Consider the following 25,000-nt stretch of genomic DNA (forward strand, 5'->3'; position numbering starts at 1 on the left):
TGTACGAATGTACAAATGTAAATGTGATAAAGGCCTTCCCAACTCTCATTGCTTTCATTTGAAAGAGACACCGTTTTTAATTATCATTTGTACAAAACTGAAAAGTACAATAAAATGATGTTATGGAAAACACACATCTATAAGACAGTGTGTGTGTGTGTGTGTGTGTGTGTTTGAGTGAGCCAGTGAAAGAGAGATACTGACAGGAATAGAGAGAGAAGAGTGGTGAAAAGATGATGAGGGTGAATGAGTGTGTGTGTGTGCGTGTGTGTGTGTTCATGCGTGCGTGCGCGCGCGTGTGTGTGTTGCAAGTTGATAGTATGGCTCTGTGAGCTATTGACTGGTAACAATTTGTTCAGCAAAGTGTTGAGCGAGGTCTGAAGAGACTGATGCAGAAAAAGAGAAGAGGAGAGAGAGAGAGGAGGGGAGAGAGAGAGAGAGAAAGAATGATTAATGCAGCAGTGTGTTCATGAGGAAGAGAAAAGAAACCTATGCATTTAAAAACAGCTCTATTATTCTGAAAAAAGGTTATTCTTTTGTGGTGAGAGAGAGAGAGTACAGTGCAACTGTGCATGTTTTACATGGAAAGGAGCTTTATAAATCCAATCATTATTTCATTATTATTATATTATTGTTTAGAATGGTTTAGTTGCAGAGGGCCAGAGACAAGACGAGACAAGACACAGTTCTTTATTTTCGAGGATAATAGATAAGCACTGACGCGCTTTTTTTCATCCAGTCCGCGCCCTGAAACAGGGTCCAAACTACACATTACTACATTTTATGTGCTACTTAAAGTCATAGCGTGCGAACACAATACTACATAAAGGCATAAGCATGGTAATAATAACACACACACACACACACACACACACAGGCACAACCATGGTATTAATAAACCACATAGGAAAAATAGAGAGATAGAAAGAATGAGAGAGAGAAGGAGAGAGAGACAGAAAGACAGAGGGAGAGAGAGGAGAGAGAGTTTCGGCTTTCACCACTGACCCATATTTAATCAAATTCACAATTTTAATGGCCGTTAAGAAATAACATTTCATGTGTACATAAAGTCAAAACAGTTTGTGAGATAACATTCACTCAGCATACATTTTGAATACACGTCAATAAACATAATTCTAAACACACCGTCTACAATAATGATGATAACATAGGAAATAAAAACTGCAACGATATGTTTGATGACTTGAATTCTCCCAAACTGATATAACCTCGCAAGATTTAACTATATTCTTGATACAACCTGTTAAGAAAGACTGAATTATTGACTGATGCAGAATTGACTCTTAACAAGTTTGAATGGCTGTGCTGATGTTCATGTATATTTATTACAAGCTTATATAGACTATAATGTAATATTAAATTGATTTTTTTGTTGATGATCAATTCGATAAAACTTCAAGATATGCATGACTGCACAAAAAGTCCGAAAGAGAGGATATACTGCTACATATAATACATATGGACATGGATGGTTTATTTGTTAACGGCATTAGAGTGGCAGTTTAACTTTTCTTTTAATGTCAAAAACTGTAATGGAATAAAAATAGCGAAAACTGTAAATCAACTTCCAGAAACAGCCATTTCTATAATCTTTGAAGCGACGGTTTTCCCTGCATCTAAGCATTTCATGTAAGTGATTACACAGATAAATACGAAACAATTTCATAATCAAGAGACAGAAAAGGAATTGTGCTCAAGAATGATTCGCTATGGCCAAAGCCCCATATAAATAATGGGTGGAAAAAACCCCACAAAACAAGTGAGATCGTCATGCTTGATACAGCAAGAATCAAAGTAAAGAATGTCAACAAAATAACCTGGCACCATTCAGTAGGTGGCAGTGTAACAGAAGAGAGAGTACAAAAATTCCCCAGGGCCCGTGCGATTCCTCTTCATGGCACATACTGGCATTACGACAACGCCCACAAGTCTGCTCAGCTATTGGAATGTGATGGATATGTTGAAATCGTCATGGTTCTTTTCTTCTTCCTGCTCTCTCTCTCTCTCTCTCTCTCTTGTTCAGTTCAGAAGGCAACTTGTGCATGCACATCACCCGTTCAGTAATGAAAATCATACAGAAAATGTCCCCATAGTTTATTCTGTCCTGCAGCTATCTACTATTAATTGTCCATAACAAAAATGCACACAAACTCACCTTTCATTACTACGTCTAACATTCTCATTGTGCTTTTCAAGACATTTCACGTTATTTCCCAGGAATCCAGTTCATAAATGCATTCAACATTTCTTACCTGTTCAATAATCATTAAACTTATCGTTATGTATCAAGGCACTTAGGTCACAATCATGTATTCATTCTTGACAACAAAACCAACTTTTGCCTTTCCCCTACTCCATAAACCTGCACGTGGAATCTGGCCTCTCGGAGTCTCACTTGTGTTATTCATCATGGCGTTTATGTCACTGCATTAGATAGAAACAGACGTTTGTTTCATTGGACAAGGTGACCAAACGCAGTTTTATTTCTTATGACAAGTATTCATATCAACAATTTACGTTTAACTTTGAGTATCAAAATCATATAATTAATTTACGATAAACTATTAATATCAAGGCATATCTGTGTTTTTCGCAGCATTTCAATTTATTAGAATGATCTCTGATGGTGCAAACAATCAATACTATATCTTTGGTCTTCGATTAGTTCTTATAACGAAGTATGAGCAATCAGCTGATCACACACACACACACACACAAAATGTCTACACGTTATTCTTACAGAGCATAAATATCAATAGGCTATAGACAGTATATGAGCAGTACCAAGAACAGTAAGTGAAGTCCCACAGGTAGTTATACACAAGGGACGTAACTAACACAATTCTAAGGAGAACAACTCTGTTGAAGTCCACGAGCGATGGCGGTCTAGTTGGTGAATCGCTCCCACAGCTCGAACTGATACTTGACTCCATTGTCTTCCTGCATGCTCTCATCCAGTGTGTCACATCTGAGGAACAAATGAAATAAAACTCATGTCTAGGAAAGCCCTCACATTCTTGTCAAGATAAACTATGAGTCAGTCTTGCAGGTTATGATAATATTGCACATCTACATTCTGATTATATGAAGGCACATCCTGTATTGGTGATGTTAACTCATGATTATGTACACCACAGTCATTATAGAATATTATTGCCAGTGGTGATGAATTCACTGAGTGTCAAATATTCCTGATTCATTATGTGCTGAATGTGAATGTTGGTGATTTGTGTTGTGTTGATTGAGAAAGAACAAAACCTTCTTCAAAAGGGAAAAAAAGTCCACGTCTTAACTGAAAAGTATGTAAAACATTGTTGTACAAAGAAATCGTTGCATTTTTTTTCTGTTTTCCTTTGCCAGAGTATTTCGACATTTTTTAAACATTATGGCTTACCGAGCTAATTCTTTATAGTGCTGGTATGTACACTGAGCATTATGGAATTTTGGTATATGCTTTTAACATTAATTTGCAGGTATATCGACTTTGTTACATGATTTTGTTATGCGTTTGCAGATCATGAAACCTTTCAAAGAAAATAGCCTTATTTGTCAGCGAGGGTGCTGTTTACTACCACTATTAGTGACCATGATTATATCATTCAGAACACCAACAGAAAGAACAGCAGCAGCAACAACAGCAATAACTGTAACAGCTGTTGTGGTGGAAAGGTGGATGCACACATACAAAGGACAGTCTGAGAGGGAAAGAAACAGACAGACAGAGAGAGAGAGAGAGGGAGTAGTGTGAGAAGAGAGATACAGGTGTGGGGGAGAAAGATCGAGATGGAGAGAGAGAGAGAGATGGTTCATTCAATTAAGTCCATAGCCCCATATGAACAGGGGGTAATAACACAGTTTTACATGTGTCATTGCAATTGGTAATATAAACAACGCATCTTCTTTCATAACAGACTATCAGTGAAATTAAGAAATAAGTGGAGACAGAGACAGAGACACACTTGACTCTTTTAAATTTGTGCTGGAACTTGGGAAAGTAGACGTTGGCGGTGAAGTCTCCAAATATCCTGGTCACCCAAATCTTCTTCAGCCGAGGATCGTCAATACAGTCCTGAAACACCAATCTCGATGGTATCGATTCTCTTTAGGTTGTCGGTGACCAAGCTGGTGGCTTTACATGACCATCATTAACACCCCCCCCCCCCAGGCCCCCGCCCCTATCTCCACCCCCTCCCCCCCCGCCCCCCCGACCCCCCTCACAGACACACTCCACCGTCACTGTCAACGTCCTCGTTAAATTAACCTGGCCTGGGTTGAATGAGCGATTTTACTTTGCTTTTTATCTTAGTTAGCTGTGCATTTATAGCGTTCCAAAGCCTGTGTAAGTGGCTTCCGCTTTGGAGCAATTCTTATCACTTAGCAGCTAAATTCAGTTCAGTTCAGTTACTCAAGGAGGCGTCACTGCGTTCGGGAAAATTCATATACCATGTCTGCTAGACAGATGCTTGACAGCAGCATAACCCAAGGCACTTTGTGCAAATACACACACACATTTCAATTCGAGAAGTGCGTGCTGCACACCAGATCTCGGTTTATCGTCTCATCCGAAAGACTAGACGCTCAGTTTGATTTTCCAGTCAAACTCAGGAGAAAGGGCAAGAGCGGGATTCGAACCCACACCCTCACAGACACCGTACTGGCAGATAAACTTCTTAACCGTTCTTCCACATTGCTCCTCAAAGCTTAGGAAAAAATTCTTAATAATAAGTTCACTCAGCGCTGCTAGGATTGCTAATGCAATCCATCTCTGGGCCGGGAATCTTTGCAGCGCTAAGTTCTCTTAGCATTACGAATGTTCCCGAGTCTATGAAATTAGCACACACAGACTTTAGAAATTTCTTGAGGCTACGCAAACTTAACGCCGCAAAGATCATTTATGTCACCAAGCCCCGAACCCGAGTCGCTCTCGTCACCGATGTCATCAAAGTATAATTCTATAATTATCATCATCATCATCGCCACATTTCCAACGACTGTTAAGACAGTGACAATCTTTTGGCTAACAAGCGTTAAAGTTGGTGGTTTTTCATAATCATCATCATCTATCTGTCTACCTATTGGGTTAGAAGAGTGCATAGGGTAAAATGCCTTGTAAGTGCCTGATTTTCTATCTATCTATATCTTAGATATTGGGTTAAAAGTGTGCACAGGATAAAATGCCTTGTAAGTGCCTTTTTCTATCTGTTGGGTTGAAAGTGTGCATACGGCAAACCACTCGGCAATTGCCGAGTGACTAAAGCGTTGGACTTTCAATCTGAAGGTCCAGGATTTGAATCTCGGTAACCCCCAAAAGCGGAGTATGGCTGCCTACATGGCGGGGTAAAAACGGTCATACACGTAAAAGCCCACTCGTGTATATACGAGTGAACATGGGAGTTGCAGCCCACGAACACAGAAGAAGAAGAATCTCGGTAACGGCGCCTCGTGAGTAAAGGGTGGAGATCTTTACGATCTCCCAGGCCTGCTTGTGCCTGAACCCCCTTCGTGTGCATACGCAAGCAGATCAAGTACGCACGTTAAAGATTCTGTAACCCATATCAGTGTTCGGTGGGTTATGGAGACACGAAAATACCCAGCATGCATGAACCACGACAGTCATCGGCAAGTCGATGTTGGTCGTGTAACGGAAAGAAGTGCCTCCCCCATCATCCTTTCGAAACAACAACAACAACGACAAAAACCAACCAACCAACCAAACAACAACAACAACAACAAAAAACACGAAGTCAATGAGCATGAACAAACAAACCAGTCTGCTGTTTGTGATGATGTTTACAAAGCAGTGAAGGTTTAGATCAAGAGATAATAATAATGGATACTTATATAGCACACTATCCAGAAATCTGCTCTAGGTGCTTTACAAAAACGCTTTGTTAACATAAAATATTACATCTATGTTACATACACACACCAAAATATGACTACACACACACACACACACACACACACACACACACTGCGTACATACATTTTAACAATACATGTGTATCTAACAGCTACCCTAACACGTACGCACACATTGGCAGGCACAAACGTACATAAACGCAGAATCCAACAATGCTTACAGCAACAACAACAGCAACAGCGGCAGCAGCAGCAGCAACAACACCACCAACAACACCAGCACCAACAACAACAACACACACACACACACACTGTTACAGCTGTTTAGTTTTAGCTTTTCCTTCCATTTTGTTTATGTTCCTTTTTTTTTTCTTTTGCAATGAGCATGAGCTGTCGATACGTCATTGACAAAACAAGTGAGAGTATGACGTCACCCCATGACGCAGTGTCTTGTTTCACTTGTTCTCAGTTCCAGTCCATGCATGATGAAACTAGCAGTACAATAATGAAAGGAATTGGACCCCGCAATGTGAAATGTACCCTAGCCAGTAAACGCCCAGCCCCATCTTACAGGTGAAATTGCACACTGCTATTATATGTCTATGTCAAATTTTAGTATACTGTTATGTCTATCCTTAACTGTGATTATTACTGCATGTATGTATGGCTGTGATAGTGTATGTATGATTTACTCTAAATTACTTTTTAAGGGTTACTGTTGTTGTTGTCTACTGTGATTATTGATTGTAATGATGGTTTGCCCTAGGTTTACATCTTAATGTGGTTTATCTATACACATGTTGAATGGCTGATTTTCTTGTTTTACACCACATATGAATTTCTCTTGTTGAGATAATAAAGTATTCTGTATTTTGTAAATCTGTGCAAAAGCGGGGTGGGTGCTTGCAAGGTAGTTTGCAGGATATCTATCTATCTATCTAAAAGCGCGCGCGCGCGCGCGCGCACACACACACACACACACACACACACACACACACACACACAATCACCACTTTACAACAACAGTAAACCAAATAGGACACAAAAAAAAAGAAAAAAAAGAAAAAAAAAAAGCTACTGTCAAAAATGATCAACAGCAACTGATTCAAACAAGTCCTCCACACACCACTAGCAGCCTATCAAAGACAACGGTGGCCACAGACAGCATCAGAGAGGGTGTGCATCCCGCTTTCGTGGTGGACTTTTCGTCGCTGGCAGTGCGAGAAGTAGGTCATATGACGACACGGACAGTCCACCACCACCAAAACTGGTTTCTCTGAGTTGGCACTGCTTTTGTTCGGGCAATTTTCGGCAGAGTTTACAAATGGATCAGATCGAATACGTAATGGCAAATATGGGACAAGCAACACGCTCAAAGTGAACATAGAAGACTAAAGCAAATAATAGGTGTAATTATAAAACCTTGTAAAATTGCAAAAATAATCACAACCTTGTAAATTTGCAAAAATAATCACCGAAGATGTTAAAAATCCTCTCGTCAAAACAGCGATTTCTACGACGAAATTTTTAGCCTTTCGGTGACCTGGAAAAAAAAAAAAGAAGAAGAGAAAAATGGAGACGCACATGCGCACGTGGCTCTGGCTAAAAATAATCGGGAAGTCCCGATGCAAATCCGACGAAAGTGGGTCTGCACACCCTCCCAATCAGAGGTACGAGGCACAGCAACATCACTGACGTTATAGTTTCTGCCGCCGCCCATGACGAAGACGGTCTCGATCTGGTCGCTGACGGGGGGAGTGGTGACGTAACTGATGGCTTCATCAAGAGTGGGTAGAACTTTCTGCAGGTAAGGCACGCCCTCTGACCTGCACAACGGACAGGGGGAATGGGTTGGTTGGTTGGTTGGCTGGTTCTGGTGAAACGTGCCACAAAACCACGGCACTGCCAGCCAACGACAGCTACACGAGTGCAGCAACAACAGTTTTTCAGTTTTTAAGGTTCTCAAAGGTGGCGTTACTCAACCACCACCATCGTCATCACCATCACCATTACCATCACCACCACCACCGCCGTCATAACAACTACGACCATCACAACCACCACCACTATCACCAGCAAAACCATCACCACCACCACCACTATAATCATCACCATTAACATTACCACCAGAGTCATCACAATCACCACGCCCATAATCATAAACGTCATACCATCTCCACTACCACCACCACTACCACCACACCCACCACCACCACCATCGTCATCACACGACCATTATTATAAACATCACACCACTTCCACCATCATCACCACCACCAATACCACCATCCCCACCCATTACCTGCATCACCACCACCACTGCTATCACCAGCACCACCACTACCATCACCACCACCACTAACTACCATCACCACTACCACCATCACAACCACCACTACCACCACCACAACTACCACCATCACCATCCACCACCATCATCACCACTGCCAGCACCATCATCATTATCATCACCACCACCAAAAAGCACCACAAACACCACCACTACCACCACCATCGTCATCACCACCACCCACCCACCACCACCATCACCACCATCATCACCACCACTACCACTATCACGATAATCATCATCACCACTACCACTATCACCACCACTACAACCACCATAATCATCACCATCACCAGCAACACCACCATCACCACCACCACCACCACCACCACCACCACCACCATCAACAAAAACAAAGACGACGACGACAAGGACCCTGACTTGAGCGTGTTGCTGGTGACGACAGTGAAGAGGTTAGGGTTGGATCTCTCGTCGTCCGTCCACGACTCCCAGGAGATGCGGCCCATGATGTAGGCGTTCTTCTTGGCTGCACACAGTCACCGCACGTGCATCAGTCAGTCACAAGGCAAGGCAAGGCAAGTCTATTTCATGTCAGTCACAAGGCAAGGCAAGGCAAGGCAAGTCTATTTCATGTCAGTCACAAGGCAAGGCAAGGCAAGTCTATTTCATGTCAGTCACAAGGCAAGGCAAGGCAAGTCTATTTCATGTCAGTCACAAGGCAAGGCAAGGCAAGTCAAGTCTATTTCATGTCAGTCACAAGGCAAGGCAAGGCAAGGCAAGGCAAGGCAAGTCTATTTCATGTCAGTCACAAGGCAAGGCAAGGCAAGGCAAGTCTATTTCATGTCAGTCACAAGGCAAGGCAAGGCAAGGCAAGTCTATTTCATGTCAGCCACAAGGCAAGGCAAGCCAAGTCTATTTCATGTCAGTCACAAGGCAAGGCAAGGCAAGTCTATTTCATGTCAGTCACAAGGCAAGACAAGGCAAGGCAAGTCTATTTCATGTCAGTCACAAGGCAAGGCAAGGCAAGGCAAGTCTATTTCATGTCAGCCACAAGGCAAGGCAAGCCAAGTCTATTTCATGTCAGTCACAAGGCAAGGCAAGGCAAGGCAAGGCAAGTCTATTTCATGTCAGTCACAAGGCAAGGCAAGGCAAGGCAAGGCAAGGCAAGTCTATTTCATGTCAGTCACAAGGCAAGGCAAGTCTATTTCATGTCAGTCACAAGGCAAGGCAAGGCAAGGCAAGTCTATTTCATGTCAGTCACAAGGCAAGGCAGGGCAAGGCAAGTCTATTTCATGTCAGTCACAAGGCAAGGCAAGGCAAGTCTATTTCATGTCAGTCACAAGGCAAGGCAAGGCAAGTCTATTTCATGTCAGTCACAAGGCAAGGCAAGTCTATTTCATGTCAGTCACAAGGCAAGGCAAGGCAAAGCAAGGCAAGTCTATTTCATGTCAGTCACAAGGCAAGGCAAGGCAAGGCAAGGCGAGGCGAGGCGAGGCGAGGCAGAGCAAAGCCACACACACACACACACACACACACACACACACACACACACACATATATATATATATATATATATATATATATATATATATATATATATATTATGATAGTCGTGTCAGACTATGACCATCAGAACAGCAGAGGAGGTAACTGCTGTCCCGACTATCAGGGCTAGAATTTGATTATTGTGGAGACTGTCTTGCCCAAGATACATCCCCACTCATTCGGCTAAGAGGGTTTCAGGACAGTCGGCATTGGGGATGGTTCCCAAAGGCCAACTAGCTCCCTAGGCTGCAGCACTAAGAACCAGTGCAATTTTGCCTCCTAGTTTGAGAGTCATAGTCCTTCACAAAAGACTAAGTTGTAAATGATTTCCCATTGCATTGGAGAAACCATTGAGAATACAGCTCTCACTTTGCTACTGTATGTATAGATAGATAGATAGACAGATGTGTGTGTGTGTGTGTGTGTGTGTGTGTGTGTGTGCGCGCGCACATGCGCGCGTGTTTTCTATCTGCAACTGGGTGTGTTGGTCGTAATTTCAAAGTGCATTTTTTCTACAGAATTTTGCAAGGGGTAACCCTTTTGTTGTCGAGGGTACTTTTACGCGCGCTGAGTGCATGCTGCACACTGGCTGCATGACTGGCACCTCGACCACCACTCCAGGTCTGGTCAGTGGAAGTGGGACTCGAACCCATGAACACTCACTTCCTAGCCGTGGGCATTGTCACCAGGCCACCGTGCTGTTGTAGTGAAACAACAACAACAAAAATCCTTTGGAAGAAGAAGAAGAAGAAGATTGTTATGATGATGGCGAAGAAGAAGAAGAAGCAGATGGTGATGAGGATTATGAATGATGGCCAAGAAGAAGAAGAAGAAGAAGATTATTATTATTATTATTATGATTATTATTATGATGATGGTGAAGAAGAAAAAGAAGAAAAAAAAGATGATGATGGTGATGATGATGACGATGATGAAGAAGAAGGAGATAGTGGTGGTGATGATGATGAAGAAGATTTAATATCATGATGATGGTGAAGAAGAAGAAGAAGAAGAAGAAGAAGAAGAAGAAGAAGAAGAAGAAGAAAGTGATGATGATTATGATGATGTTGAAGAAGAAGAAGAAGAAGAAGAAGAAGAAGAAGAAAGTGATGATGATTATGATGATGGTGAAGAAGATGAAGAAGAAGAAGGTCATGATGATTATGATGATGGTGAAGAAGATGAAGATGAAGAAGAAGAAGAAGAAGAAGAAGAAGAAGAAAAAGAAGAAGAAAGTGATGATGATTATGATGATGGTGAAGAAGAAGGAGAAGAAGAAGAAGATGGTGATGATGATTACGATGATGGTGAAGAAGAAGAAGAAGAAAAAGAAGAACAAGAAGAAAGAAAGAAAGAACGAAAACAATCGCAGGGCATGACAAAATCTTCTCATAACGAGAACCGGACACAAAGACAAAATCTTCTCATAACGACAACCGGACACAAAGACAAAATCTTCTCATAACGACAACCGGACACAAAGACAAAATCTTCTCATAACGACAACCGGACACAGAGACAAAATCTTCTCATAACGACAACCGGACACAGAGACAAAATCTTCTCATAACGACAACCGGACACAAAGACAAAATCTTCTCATAACGACAACCGGACACAAAGACAAAATCTTCTCATAACGACAACCGGACACAAAGACAACATCTTCTCATAACGACAACCGGACACAGAGACAAAATCTTCTCATAACGACAACCGGACACAAAGACAACATCTTCTCATAACGACAACCGGACACAAAGACAACATCTTCTCATAACGACAACCGGACACAAAGACAAAAGCTGCTCCTACTCTTCCTGGTCCATGTCCACTTTCATTCTAATGTCAGTAAGTTTTTCCTCGATTGATTATGAGGAATGGAACTTGGAAGTTTGGATGCAACCCCCTCCCCCCGCTTTTATTTTTGTATATATATTTTTTTAAATACAGGATCATTCTCTTATACATACATACTGCATGAAAATATCAAATCCAGCTGCTGAAAGTACACTCATAAAGACACATTCACGTTCATACACACGCACGCACGCGCGTACGCACACACATGCATAAACTTACCGGGGTCTTTTCGGCTTGTAGTGAGATTGATGTAAAATTGATGGTCTCCTCTGCAACACAACATAGCGCTAATATCGTTATTCTCGTATCATGTCAGAAAATCGTGCATTCGTGTGTGTGTGTGTGTGTGTGTGTGTGTGTGTGAGTACACTGACCTGAACGTGTACCCATGCGCAGGGATCGTCTGCTTGGATCGTCTGCTACAAAGAGGAGTTGTTTCCATTCACTAACTTTTTGGCCCAGAAACCTCGGCAACGGTTTGTGACAGGAAGGTGGTATGCATGAATGCCTTTGTGTGAGTGATGCAAATAAAAATTAATCAATTTTGATTTAAACGTGGGCCATAAGAGTGATCCTCTTGGGGTAGTCTGGGACCCCCAAGAATTATGATAAATGCGTCGCTAGGACCCTCACAATTTTTATTTTACCATAACCCTAAGAAGACGTACGAAGATTTCTTTATTCCCCAAACATGACACCTTTTAAATAACAAAAAATGAGGCCAGGAGATGAAATAATTAACAAATAGTAAAGAGTCGCAACTCTCTGTTTGTTATTTCCAGTTGAAAAACCACTGAGGCAACCATGTGTTTGTTCTGTATTGTCCATGTGTTCTGTGTGGCTTGTTCAGGATTAAAGAGGCTATGCCAGTCTTGAATAAAAGCTAATTTGTGTTTGCTGTTGTGTGTACTAGTACATGTCAGATGATCGGTATAAGGACAGGCCCCGCGTTTCCTTTTTAAGAAGTGTCTGGGTTTGTTCCAATGTACCTTTTATTTACCTATGTGCTGGCTGAATCGGTGGCGTAGACATCGCTGACTTGAAGTTGTGTACCTTGTGTGGTGGAGAGAGTTGCGACTCTTTACTACTTGTTAATCATGTCACCTTTTAGATAATAGCATCACAGACAATCATACACAACGCAGAGTCATTTGGGAAAAGATATCTAATAGCACAATCATTCTAAACGAAAGCTAAATTCTTAAGTACTGAGCTTCTGAGTTCAACTCACAAGACACATTGGGAATGCCGATCATCGAGAGTGGTGCCATATTTTCAGAAGTCGGACTGACCTAAGGGAAGCTACCCCTCCCATGCAATGCTGTACATATTTTAGAGTGGTTCCCCTTAACCAAGCTCCACGCTCGCTGTATATATCAAACCAATTCCAGTCTTACTGGCAAATGGATGCTAAAATAACAAATTATTGTGTATTTTATTTTGTTACACCATGTTATTGCTATGCTCCAACTAACCCCTCAGTTCCCAGTTCAGGCTCAACTAGTGAGATACAGAACCGTATCGTAAATCTAAGTTGTGATCTGTGCATTTGTCTATGGAGTATTGCTTTCCTTATTCCTGTTGCATTGTATCAGACTGATGATTACATTTGACCTTTTATTTTATTTCATTTTATTTTTTCCCCATTTGTATTATTCCCCCTTTTGTTTCTTCTTTTCAAATTATCTTCGCTCTTCCTCTGTGGCCGTCATCCTGTAATTGTCATAGTTCCTTGTTTCTCTATGACTCAAAAGAGTTAATGGGAATAAACAAACTCTGAAACGCTGAACAGAAACCGTTTATCAACAATGGGATTGTGTGTTTGCGTTCTTCACCTCCAGGGCTCTGTTCCTGAACATGCAGTCTGTTTCAGGTGGTGAGTGATAAATCTGATAGTTCTTCACCTGCAGGGCTCTGTTCCTGAACATGCAGTCTGTTTCAGGTGGTGAGTGATAAATCTGATAGTTCTTCACCTGCAGGGCTCTGTTCCTGAACATGCAGCCTGTTTCAGGCGGTGAGTGATAAATCTGATAGTTCTTCACCTGCAGGGCTCTGTTCCTGAACATGCAGTCTGTTTCAGGTGGTGAGTGATAAATCTGATAGTTCTTCACCTGCAGGGCTCTGTTCCTGAACATGCAGTCTGTTTCAGGTGGTGAGTGATAAATCTGATAGTTCTTCACCTGCAGGGCTCTGTTCCTGAACATGCAGTCTGTTTCAGGTGGTGAGTGATAAATCTGATAGTTCTTCACCTGCAGGGCTCTGTTCCTGAACATGCAGTCTGTTTCAGGTGGTGAGTGATAAATCTGATAGTTCTTCACCTGCAGGGCTGTGTTCCTGAACATGCAGTCTGTTTCAGGTGGTGAGTGATAAATCTGATAGTTCTTCACCTGCAGGGCTCTGTTCCTGAACATGCAGCCTGTTTCAGGCGGTGAGTGATAAATCTGATAGTTCTTGGAGTGATTTACGGAAGAAGCTTGTAGAAGTGGCGCTTTGTATCTATTTCCAGCGCGGCGGAGAATCACCAAAAATAGTTCAGGGCTGACAGGGGTGGTGGTGGTGGTGGTGCAAGTCTTGATTGATACGAGGCTGCCGTAAAGGGTGCTTGTCGTAAATCTGTTTGTCTCCCCCCGCCCCCCTGCACTCCCTCCCCACGTGATCTCTCCTCCCCTCCATCCTTCCCCCCCACCCCCTTTTCGTTCGTTCGTTCGTTCTCTCACTCAGAACTAATACCGTCCTCAGTGAATAACTATACTGACGTCACCGTAGCCCCGCCCTCTCTCTCTCTCTCTCTCTCTCTCTCTCTCTCTATATATATATGCCGTCTCTCTCTCTCTCTCTCTCTCACACACACACACATAGAAAGTAGTGTCACATCACAAACGCACGCAGGTTCAGCGAACCCATGTGACACTGACAGGCTTCAGTATAACACAGTATGACGTGCTGTAACACGACATACCCGTAGGTTGTCATCGAGGAAAATGACGTATTTAGGACGATCAACGTAGCCGACGTCATAAATAAGAAACGAGTTCATTTGTTCTGTTCTGGACTAAGGTTCAGCTCTGCACGGAGGAAGCCACTCGGATAATGATAATAAATCAAGTCTCGGGGAAGAAATATATGGGACTGAGAATTTCTTCGTTTTTTTTTCTTCTTTCGATTCGGTCAGCCGGCGTTCCACCTTCGGTTTGTTTGCTGGTATGAAGATAGATGGGTTATTGGGCCTATTATTTGGTTGTTATCATATCATATATCGTATCATGTCAATACCAAGGTGTGCAGGCCTGATAAGGCCTTTTGCCCGCTGTCTGGTGCATTTTTCAACATTGAGTGCGCAATGCTTGAAAAATCAAGAAATATCTAGATGAGTTTTGTATTCAAAATTCTGTAAATGAATGTCAAGATAATTTTAAATGTATTCATTGTTCCTGCGGAAACAACGTCTTGTGACAAATCATTCCAAACATTTGTTACTCTGTTAGTAAAGAAATGTGGAAACCTGGAAGTTTTTACTGAAACGTTTAACAGTTTGTAGGAATGGCCTCTTATAGCAGTGTTCTCATTCATTGTAAACAAAGAGTTTATAGTTCTGCTGTCATATTATCCATGAGTCATTTTATACATCTCTTTTAAATCTCCACGCAGTCTTCTAACTTCTAAACTAGGTAACTGTAATGGAAAATGACTGTTAATGTGCATTTGCCTGATTGCTTGTCTGGCCCTTTTTAAAATTATTATTATTTTTTTTTTTACTGTTTGAGATCACCCTTTTTGTTTAAAAAGTGTGTGTTAAAGACGTCGATGTATAATGTTTCTACACCCCCAGTGGGGTACATGAAATAAACTTCTTGCCTTGTCTTGCCTATATATTCTCCTGTATATTCTTCATGGATCAAAAACAGCCTACGAGAAGCATCAGTTTGCTGAAGATTCTATCAAATTGGGTGCATGCTGCAGATGACGTTCTTTCCGAGGACCATACCAGAATGGAACAAGTTGCCTTGGCAGTCGATAGGATTTTTCTATTGTCTGATAGTTATACAACTTACAGTGTATTGTATCGTATGTACGTTTTATTCTAATCTGTTGTTACTCTAAACTGAATTTAACGGCGTCGTATCGAAGTTTACATACATAGTAAGATGGAGTCTCCCGTCGGACCGACGGATATGTAGGCAGGCAGGCTTATCTGTCGGTGTGTGCCCTCATATGGAGAAGAGGCCGATTCTGGATACACAGCACTTCCCACGGGTGTTGCAAGGGAAAACGTCTCCAGAAGTTGAGCCATGCTTCCTTCGCTCACGCTTCGCCTTAATGGCCAGCGTTCTCTTGTTTTCAAACTTCTTTATGCCACTAGAGCACAGCATCCTCCAGCGAGAGCGGTCAAGGGCATCAGTTTCCCAGGAAGCGATATCTATGTCACAGGCTTTGAGGTTTGTCTTCAAGGTGTCCATGAAGCACTTGCAGGGTCTTCCAAGTTCGCGGTGGCCTTCCTTCAGCTGGCCATACAAGAGCATCTTCGGGATCCTGCTGTCTGTCATGCGGACAACGTGTCCTATCCAGCGTAGCTGGCACTGGATCAGCAGGCTTTCGATGCTGGGCAGGCCGCTTCTCTCTAACATATACATATTACGCCTATATATAACGCCATAATAAATATCATATTGTATTGTGTTGTACTCTACGGAGTTTAGCTGAATTCCATTGCGTTGTAGCCTATAGGACCGAATAATATGTCGAACAGAACTGAAATACCATGCACGGCAATGCACTGCATCGTATCGTATTCATTCATTCATTCATTTTTCTTCTTATTATTATAATTACTATTTTTTTGTATTATTGATATTATTATGTTGACGATGATGATGACGATGATGATGATGATGATGATGATTATCCTCATTCCAGTTGCATTGTACATAATGCAGCGTACACTTTTGAAATCGGCGTGTCTGCGAACGTTCATGTACTTTGTATTGTAATTACCCACGAACTCACCTGCTTGCGTGACGTACAATCACAAGAGAAAGGATAGACGTGCAGACCGACAGGCAGTCATACAGACAGACGGACGGACGGACGGACAGACAGACAGACAGGCAGACAGACAGACATGTTGCCCTGAGAATGAGAACTTTCCACTGCTTCTGTGGTAAGTTTTTGTACATGGTGGTGGTGATGGTGATGATGAGATGATGATGGTGACGTTGATGACAAGACAGACAGACAGACGGACGGACAGGCAGGCAGGCAGGCAGGCGGACAGACAGGCAGAAAGGTTGTCCTGAGAATGAGAACTTTTCACTGCTGCTTCTGTGATAAAAGGTTTTTTGAACATGGTGATGATGACGGTGATGACGATGGTGATGATGGTGATGATGATGACAAGACAAGACAAGACAAAACAAGACAAGACAGACACAGACAGACAGAGACAGACAGACAGACAAACAGACAGAGACAGACAGACAGACGTGAAGACACTGACTTGAGGTAGGGCCAGGGGAAGGTGTTGTTGAAGGCGAACCCTTGGTCCTTGTCAAGGAAGGCCACCACGATCTCCAGTTCTGCCTTGCCGGCCATGGTCCTTCTGTCTCTGTCTGTGTGGTCCTTCTGTCTCTGTCTGTGTGGTCCTTCTGTCTCTGTCTGTGTGGTCCTTCTGTCTCTGTCTGTGGTCCTTCTGTCTCTGTCTGTGTGGTCCTTCTGTCTCTGTGTGGTCCTTCTGTCTCTGTCTGTGTGGTCCTTCTGTCTCTGTCTGTGTGGTCCTTCTGTCTCTGTCTGTGTGGTCCTTCTGTCTCTGTCTGCGTGGTCCTTCTGTCTGTGTGTGTGTGTGTGTCTGTGTCTGTCAGCTTCTCACCGCTCTGGTCAACCTGTTAAAATAAAATCATGGAGATTAGGTTTAGTTCAGAACACTATGGGCCACACCACACCCCCTGATTTGGTAATTGGATTTGTACTTTGTCCATTACACTTGTTGGTATGTGAAACGGTGTGTGTGTGTGTGTGTGTGTGTGTGTGTGTGTGTGTCTCTCTCTCTCTCTCTCTCTCTCTCTCTCTCTCTCTCTATATATATATATATATATACACACACACACATACGGGCGCAATAGCCGAATGGCTAAAGCGTTGGACTTTTTATCAGAGGGTCCAAGGTTCGAATCTCGCTAACGCCGGGCGCCTGGTGGGTGAAGGGCGGAGATTTTTTCGATCTCCCTGGTCAACATATGTGAAGACCTCACTAGTGCCTGAACCCCCTTCATGTGTATATGCACGCAGAAGAGCAAATACGCACGTTAAAGATCCTGTAATCTATGTCAGCATTCGGTGGGTTAGGCGCTATATAAGTATACATATCCTTAATCATTCAAGAAAAAAATGGACGCCTGTTTTATATCATCAACATACCTAGAACACCCCCCGCCCCCCCGCCCTCTCCCATAGCAACAGCCCTCCCCCACCCCACCCCCTCGTACCAAAGAGCCGTACATCCTCCAAGTTTTGTGCGTCAGTATGTCTGCTGGTAGACGGAGAGGGACTCTCATCAAACAAAACACCTGATCTATCAAGCCTCACGATAATCTCCTGTGCTTGACGACAGGGGAATGGACAGTCCCGGCACGAAATGGTATATATATATATATATATATCCCTATGGTCAGTCAGGTCATAGCGTCGTGGTCAGTGTCCACATATTTCAGTGACCGAGCTGATCACGTTTTATATATAACCCGACGGAGAGCTATGTGACGGCCTTGAGTGGAGTTATCTAACTTGAACTTGCTGGCTCATACGCAAACGCAAAGTGCAGGTGAACCTCGTCCCTAGTTGTGTAGGTTCACTCATGTTCAAACCTCCACACACTTACGGGTCGACATTCTCTGTCTGCTACCACCTCCACCTCGTCCTGCCCACTGACCACACACACACACACACACACACACAGGCAGGCAGAGGCAGAGACACAGAGAGTGAGAGAGAGAGAGAGGGGGTGAGGGGGGCACAGAGAGAGAGAGAGAGAGAGAGAGAGAGAGTTAACTGAACGACAACTGCTGCGGTCATGATATAATTAATATCGCATGCTCGCTCTCCCGCTTTCCCCTCACCCCTCCCACACCCCCACACCCCCCACACCTCCCGCTACCCTCAAAACAAAGAAACAGAATGATAGACACACACAAATACACGCGGAAGCACACACGAACGCATGTATATTCTCTCTCTCTGTCTCTCCCTCTCTCTCTCGCAAGCGCTCACTTCCAAATATCGACACACGTGCAGGTAACTAGATAGATAGTTAACCAGATTGAGAGACTGACAGAGAGACTGACAGATGGATAAGTAGATGGATGGATGGATAGATAGACAGACAGATAAATAGACATACAGACAGATGAATAGACAGACCTAACAGACAGACAGATAAATAGATAAAGTAAGGGAGGTAGGGGAGACAGCGACAAAGACAGAAACAAAGAGACAAAGCCGGGCCAACCCCCAGCTCGTGACAGCCGTAAAGGAGGAGACGGTCGCACGGACGGAAGATCGCTCAGGGGCGTTCTTATCTCCGAGGACGACCAGCCGACCAGCGAGCCCAACGATTTATAACGATAACGAAGCCACAGTTGTACCCAATGCCCCCCCCCCCCCCCGCCCCTCCTGCCACCCCTACCGCCCCCAATCCTCACACCATCTCCACACTTCCCTCTTCTCACCCCACCCCCACTTCCCACCAAAGCCCTTCCCAAATCCCCAGCCCCTCCTGCCCCCCCCCTCCCTCCACCCCAACATTCCAGTCATTCATCGTCAGTTCCAGCGTCCATGAATTCACACTTCATTTTCAGGTTAACCAACAACATGGCAAAAATACCATAAACTAACGCTTCATTTTCAGTTTAACTCACTCAGTACGGCCAGTCCTCTCTTCTCCTCTACACAGACCCCTCGGATGTCCAGTGGGTGTCTCAATGACCCAACCTTTAGCTTCCGTCGTCAGAATTGTGGTATTCTTTGTCAACATTCACCTCTTCAGTATAAGAGCCTTCCGCTTGCAATATTTTGATGGTGGTAATTGGGGTGAAACGCTGTTAACGTCTTCTCTTTCGCCGTTCGTGTGGAGAGAGTTAACCAACAGCACGGAAAAAAATACCGTTCATCTGCAGCAAAGCAGAAGGTAGTGGCTGCTGTAATGCTCACCAGGTGTAAAGAACGCGTCAAAGAAAAGGTACCCGGTTCTCTACCCCTCGTGCATTCACATGTTTCATAGAGAAACTCTTCCTTGGCTATGGCCTCACAAACACACGAATATAATTATGTATTCAATGTACATGTGTGACCAGTGTGATAGTGATTAGGACCGGGGAGGACCTGGCTGATCTATGCGGTTACATGGGGGGTTGGGGGGGGAGATGGGGGGGGGGGAGGGCAGGGGGTGAGGGAGAGGTGTGTGAGGGGGGTGTCTGTCTGTGTGCGTGAGTACTAGTGTCTATGAGCACCGGGCGCAATAGCCGAGTGGTTAAAGCGTTGGATTTTCAATCTGAGGGTCTCGGGTTCGAATCTCGGTAACGGCACCTGGTGGGTAAAGGGTGGAGATTTTTCCGATCTCCCAGGTAAACATACGCGCAGACCTGCTTGTACCTGAACCCTGTTCGTGTGTATACGCAAGCAGAAGATCAAATACGCACGTTAAAGATCCTGTAATCCATGTCAGCGTTCGGTGGGTTATGGAAACAAGAACATACACAGCATGCACACCCCCGAAAAACGGAGTATGGCTGCCCACATAGCGGGGTAAAAATGGTCATACACGTAAAAGCCCACTCGTGTACATACGAGTGAACGTGGGAGTTGCAGCCCACGAACAAAGAAGAAGAAGAAGTGTCTGTGAATGCATACGAATATGATATCCCTGAAACTTAGCGAAGTGTGAAAATCGAGTGTTTATGATTCACGAAATTTCTCTGCGTTTCATACAAATCCTATATTTCTGATTTGTTTCATATAAATCCTATATTTCTGATTTGTTTCATATAAATCCTATATTTCTGATTTGTTTCACATTGAACAAGGTTTGACGTCCTGAGTTTTTCTCACCCTTGTTTAGGAATCAATGTATCCAAAAAACAACAAAGATTCCTTCCTTCCTTCCTTCATTCGTTCATTCCTAAAGCTGGGCTGTGGACGGGGTAAATTCCAGAGGGTTAAAGTGGTGTGGTGGCTTTATGGCAATGCTGGCGTCCGCCTACTAGGAAGCGATGATGATGATGTTTTACTGAAGAAAAACATAAGGTTCATTTCAATGGGGAGTTGGGGGATAGGTCAAGAAGAAGAAGAAGAAGAAGAAGAAGGAGGAGGAGGAGGAGAAGAAGAAGAAGAAGAAGAAGAAGAAGGAGAAGAATTGTTCAGCAGTACACATGATCACAACGCAAACAAAGACAAAAGAGCATCAACAAGCCAAAAGCTAATACTGTGCTCACAACGCTGCACTTCAGTTTCAGCATGAGTGTTGGTGAACCATAGCATCATTTGTATCATTGACTCTTCACTTTCACACACAGTCCCAATGTGCAGTGCCGTGTTTGTGAACATGCAGGTACAGCTACATCACTATCAAGCTTAGTTTTTCGGACAAAGTGATTTTTTTTTTCACAAAATGGCTTTTCGTTTGTTTTGTTTTTCGAGATTCCACACTTGTTTTGGTTTCTTTATGTGATCTAAAGATTGATTTATAGCTCCCTTTTCTCTCTCTCTCTCTCTCTCTCTCTCTCTCTCACAAATATATGTTTTTTCTGAGTTTTGAGATACATTTTTATTGTCCTTTCAAATTTCATTTTCGGCTTAAGGTTTTTCAGTAGTAACACCAACAGTAACACTACCACTACAGCTACTGTTGCCGTTGCTGCTACCATTACTGCTACTTTTGCTGCTGCTGCTACTACTGCCGGTTACCACCACTATATTTAGGTTACTGCTGCTAGCGAATGTCACTACCACTGCCACCGCTGCTGTTTATGTCACTACTATTCACTACTGCTGCAATTGTCTTGATCACTGCTGCCAATAATAACTGCAAATGCGACCATCACCGCTAACAACAAGCACTACCACTTGTAATCGCTGGAAGGGAGCTTACTCTCTGCCTCTCCCCATTTTCACAACTCGTTTTTAACTCCACTCTGCATCCCCCCCTCCCCCTCACACTCTACACATCCACACCCACAGACAACACACACACACACACACACACACAAACACGCACCCCCGCCCCCCATACACACACACGCACGCACGCGATATCCACATTTCTTCCCTCCCTCTCACAATCTGTGCCAGTAACGCAGTGAGCCGTCCACACCTTGTTGTAAACACTCCTCCTTCCGTCTTCTGGAGAAAAAAAATTGTGGATATTCACACACTCGCACCCCCCCCCCCCCCCCCCGCCCTCCGCCCCCTCCACACACACAGAGACTCAAATATACACATTCACTCTCTCCCCCACTTCCGAGTCCACACACACAGAGACTGAAATACCCACATTCACTCTGCATTGAAGACCGGCCGCCGGTACTCCCAGCCACTCACCCACCTCTCCAATGATGCAAGCGCTTAATCAGCTTGCACTTGCTCACACAACGTGGTGGGTCTTGATAGATCTGCTGTCAGGCACGGTTTGAGACACACACACACACACACACACACCACAAACACACCACAACACGTTCGATTCAAACTTGAGGTGGTTAACAGGTCAGTAAAGGTATTGGGCTGAGTAAGGAGTGTCACGGGCCTTGAAACACGACCCTCTCACCGCCCGCGTTCAGTTCGACAGCAAAAATCGACAGCACTGGAGCCCCGGGAAGCTGTGATCGATACACAGAACAGACGATGTGAGTTTTTTCGTGTTGCCTGCTGCGTGGTGGCCGCTTTCATTTCTCACACAGACCGGAAAATAACCAGCACTGGTCTTTTTTTTTTTTTTTTTTTTTTTTAAGCACTGCGCGTGTAGCTGTCGGACACACACATACACACACACACCACACATACACACACAAACACACACACACACACACACACCACACATACACACACAAACACAAACACACACACACACACACCGTGACACACCACACACACACACAAGACACACACCCAGACACATACAACACACACACACACACATACAACACACACACACACACACACACACACACACCACACACACACACACAAACCGTGACACACCACACACACACATACAAGACACACACCCAGACACACACCCAGACATACACACACACACACACACACACCACACACACACACATACAAGACACACACCCAGACACATACAACACACACACACACACACATCACACACACACATACAAGACACACACCCAGACACATACAACACACATACAACACACACACACACACACACACACACACATACCGTGTTCAAGATCCCAGCACTGAACCACAGAGCCTGCCGAAGCAATGGGCTCTTTGACCTTAACTCAACTTGACCTCAACACTCAATGAAACTGCGAGAACGCATTATTCGGCTGGCTGAGTTTTTGTCGAAACGGTGGGGCCTCTGCGCTCTAAAAGCGGAAACGATAGTTTTGTTGTCATTCAAACAAGTTCATGGGGCGCGCGCGCACACACACACACACACACAGAGATAGACAGTGATTTTAGAGAAGTACGCGCGCGCGTGTGTTTTGTGTATGTGTGTGTGTATGTGAGCGCGTGTTGAGGACACACACACACACACACTAACACACCGTAACCACATGTAAATGGTCCCATCTCTCCCCCCGACCCCCTACACAACTGAATCCTCCTCCCCCATCCCCGGCGTGACAGTACACACGTAATGACCAGTCATAGGTGGATGACGTTTATATCATAAATAACCCAGGACAAGAATGCTACTGACCTAAACATTTGAGCCTGATAAAACGCCGAAAATGAAGTAAACAAACAAACAAACACCACACGACCTGTTAATGATATAGTGATGCAGCAACTAAAAAAAAAACAAAAAACACACACACAAACAAACAAAAAACACGATGTTGCGTGGTGTTGTTTCAAATCAGACTGCGTCTCATTTCACGTTAAATTCGGGCAACGACGTCGACGACAACAACAACAACAACAACAACCCTGACGAGACAACGACGCAAAAAACAACAACAAAAAACAAAAACAACAAAAAACAACAACAACAAAAAAAACCAAACAAACAAAAAACAACAACAACAAAACATGACACACCTGAAATGATAACCCCCCCCCCCCTCCCTACACATTCAAACCCCCGGCCAGCAATATCCACAATTTATTCCCCTCCAGACGGAATGAACAGTGTTCACAACAAGGCGGAATGAACAGTGTTCACACCAAGGCGGAATGAACAGTGTTCACAACAAGACGGAATGAACAGTGTTCACAACAAGACGGAATGAACAGTGTTCACAACAAGACGGAATGAACAGTGTTCACACCAAGGCGGAATGAACAGTGTTCACAACAAGACGGAATGAACAGTGTTCCCCACAAGACGGAATGAACAGTGTTCACAACAAGACGGAATGAACAGTGTTCACAACAAGACGGAATGAACAGTGTTCACAACAAGACGGAATGAACAGTGTTCACACCAAGGCGGAATGAACAGTGTTCACACCAAGGCGTGGACGTTCACTCCGTTTGTCACACAGAGGTGTGGAGGGGAAGAAATGTGGACAATCCCAAATTCCACCCAAAACAACAACAACAACCAACCAACCAAACAAGGCCCCCCACCACCACCTCCCACCCCCCACCCCCCAAAAAAACAACAACAAAAAACCCCAAACCCCAAAAAAGCCAACACTAGCAGCACCACCAACACGCAAACAAGCAAAGCTCCAGCAGGGCAGGTCTTTCAACGCGGGGCACGACACAAAAGTAGGTCAGCCAGACGTCATCCCAGCGCAGTGAACAATCCTCGATTCACTCACTCCCGATCATGATACCAGTGCACTTTGATTATCAGATGATACCAGTGCACTTTGATTATCAGATGATACCAGTGCACTTTGATTATCAAATCGTCACGGCTCTGCGTCAGTGCACTGCAGGCAGTGAATATGAGTACGTGATGACATCGACGGCAGCTTTCAGCCACACTGACACACACACACACACTGTGACACATATACACACATCATAGTGCATGATCATCATCTTTCATATGCATGTACATGCTCTGTCTCTGTCTCCCCCTCTCTGTCTCTCTCTGTCTCTTATCGAACACGTAACATTCGCAAATAAAAATGGAATCCGCATAAACTTAAAACCACCACCATGAACAATAACAAAAACAAACCAACACAATCAAAACAA

At 43.8% G+C, this 25,000-nt stretch overlaps 2 protein-coding genes across 7 annotated transcripts in view; one reads left to right on the forward strand and one right to left on the reverse strand.

Moving 5' to 3' along the window:
- Nucleotides 1-134, forward strand: part of LOC143288091 (sulfotransferase 1A3-like) — a 9,682-nt gene extending 9,548 nt beyond the window's left edge. For all 4 annotated transcript variants that reach the window (XM_076596372.1, XM_076596370.1, XM_076596371.1 and 1 more), the window contains exon 6: nt 1-134. This exon is cut by the window's left edge and continues 408 nt beyond it. The gene's annotated coding sequence lies outside the window, so the exon portion shown is untranslated.
- Nucleotides 135-1,010: 876 nt separating this feature from the next.
- Nucleotides 1,011-25,000, reverse strand: part of LOC143288093 (dihydrofolate reductase-like) — a 27,306-nt gene continuing 3,316 nt past the window's right edge. The window contains exons 1-7 of one of the 3 annotated variants that reach the window (XM_076596374.1): nt 23,058-23,191; nt 17,097-17,478; nt 11,822-11,871; nt 8,615-8,720; nt 7,580-7,709; nt 3,981-4,090; nt 1,011-2,989 (exon numbers count right to left, since the gene is read on the reverse strand). In XM_076596374.1, coding sequence (XP_076452489.1) covers nt 2,908-2,989; nt 3,981-4,090; nt 7,580-7,709; nt 8,615-8,720; nt 11,822-11,871; nt 17,097-17,191 — 573 coding nt within the window. In that variant the 5' untranslated portion in view covers nt 17,192-17,478; nt 23,058-23,191 and the 3' untranslated portion in view covers nt 1,011-2,907. Of the gene's footprint in view, nt 2,990-3,980; nt 4,091-7,579; nt 7,710-8,614; nt 8,721-11,821; nt 11,872-17,096; nt 17,479-22,139; nt 22,453-23,057; nt 23,192-25,000 lie in introns of those variants that run through there. The other 2 variants (XM_076596375.1, XM_076596376.1) reach the window with 2 other exon arrangements.

The sequence above is a fragment of the Babylonia areolata genome, chromosome 12 (assembly GCF_041734735.1).
Source record: "Babylonia areolata isolate BAREFJ2019XMU chromosome 12, ASM4173473v1, whole genome shotgun sequence".
NCBI classification, from domain to species: domain Eukaryota; kingdom Metazoa; phylum Mollusca; class Gastropoda; order Neogastropoda; family Buccinidae; genus Babylonia; species Babylonia areolata.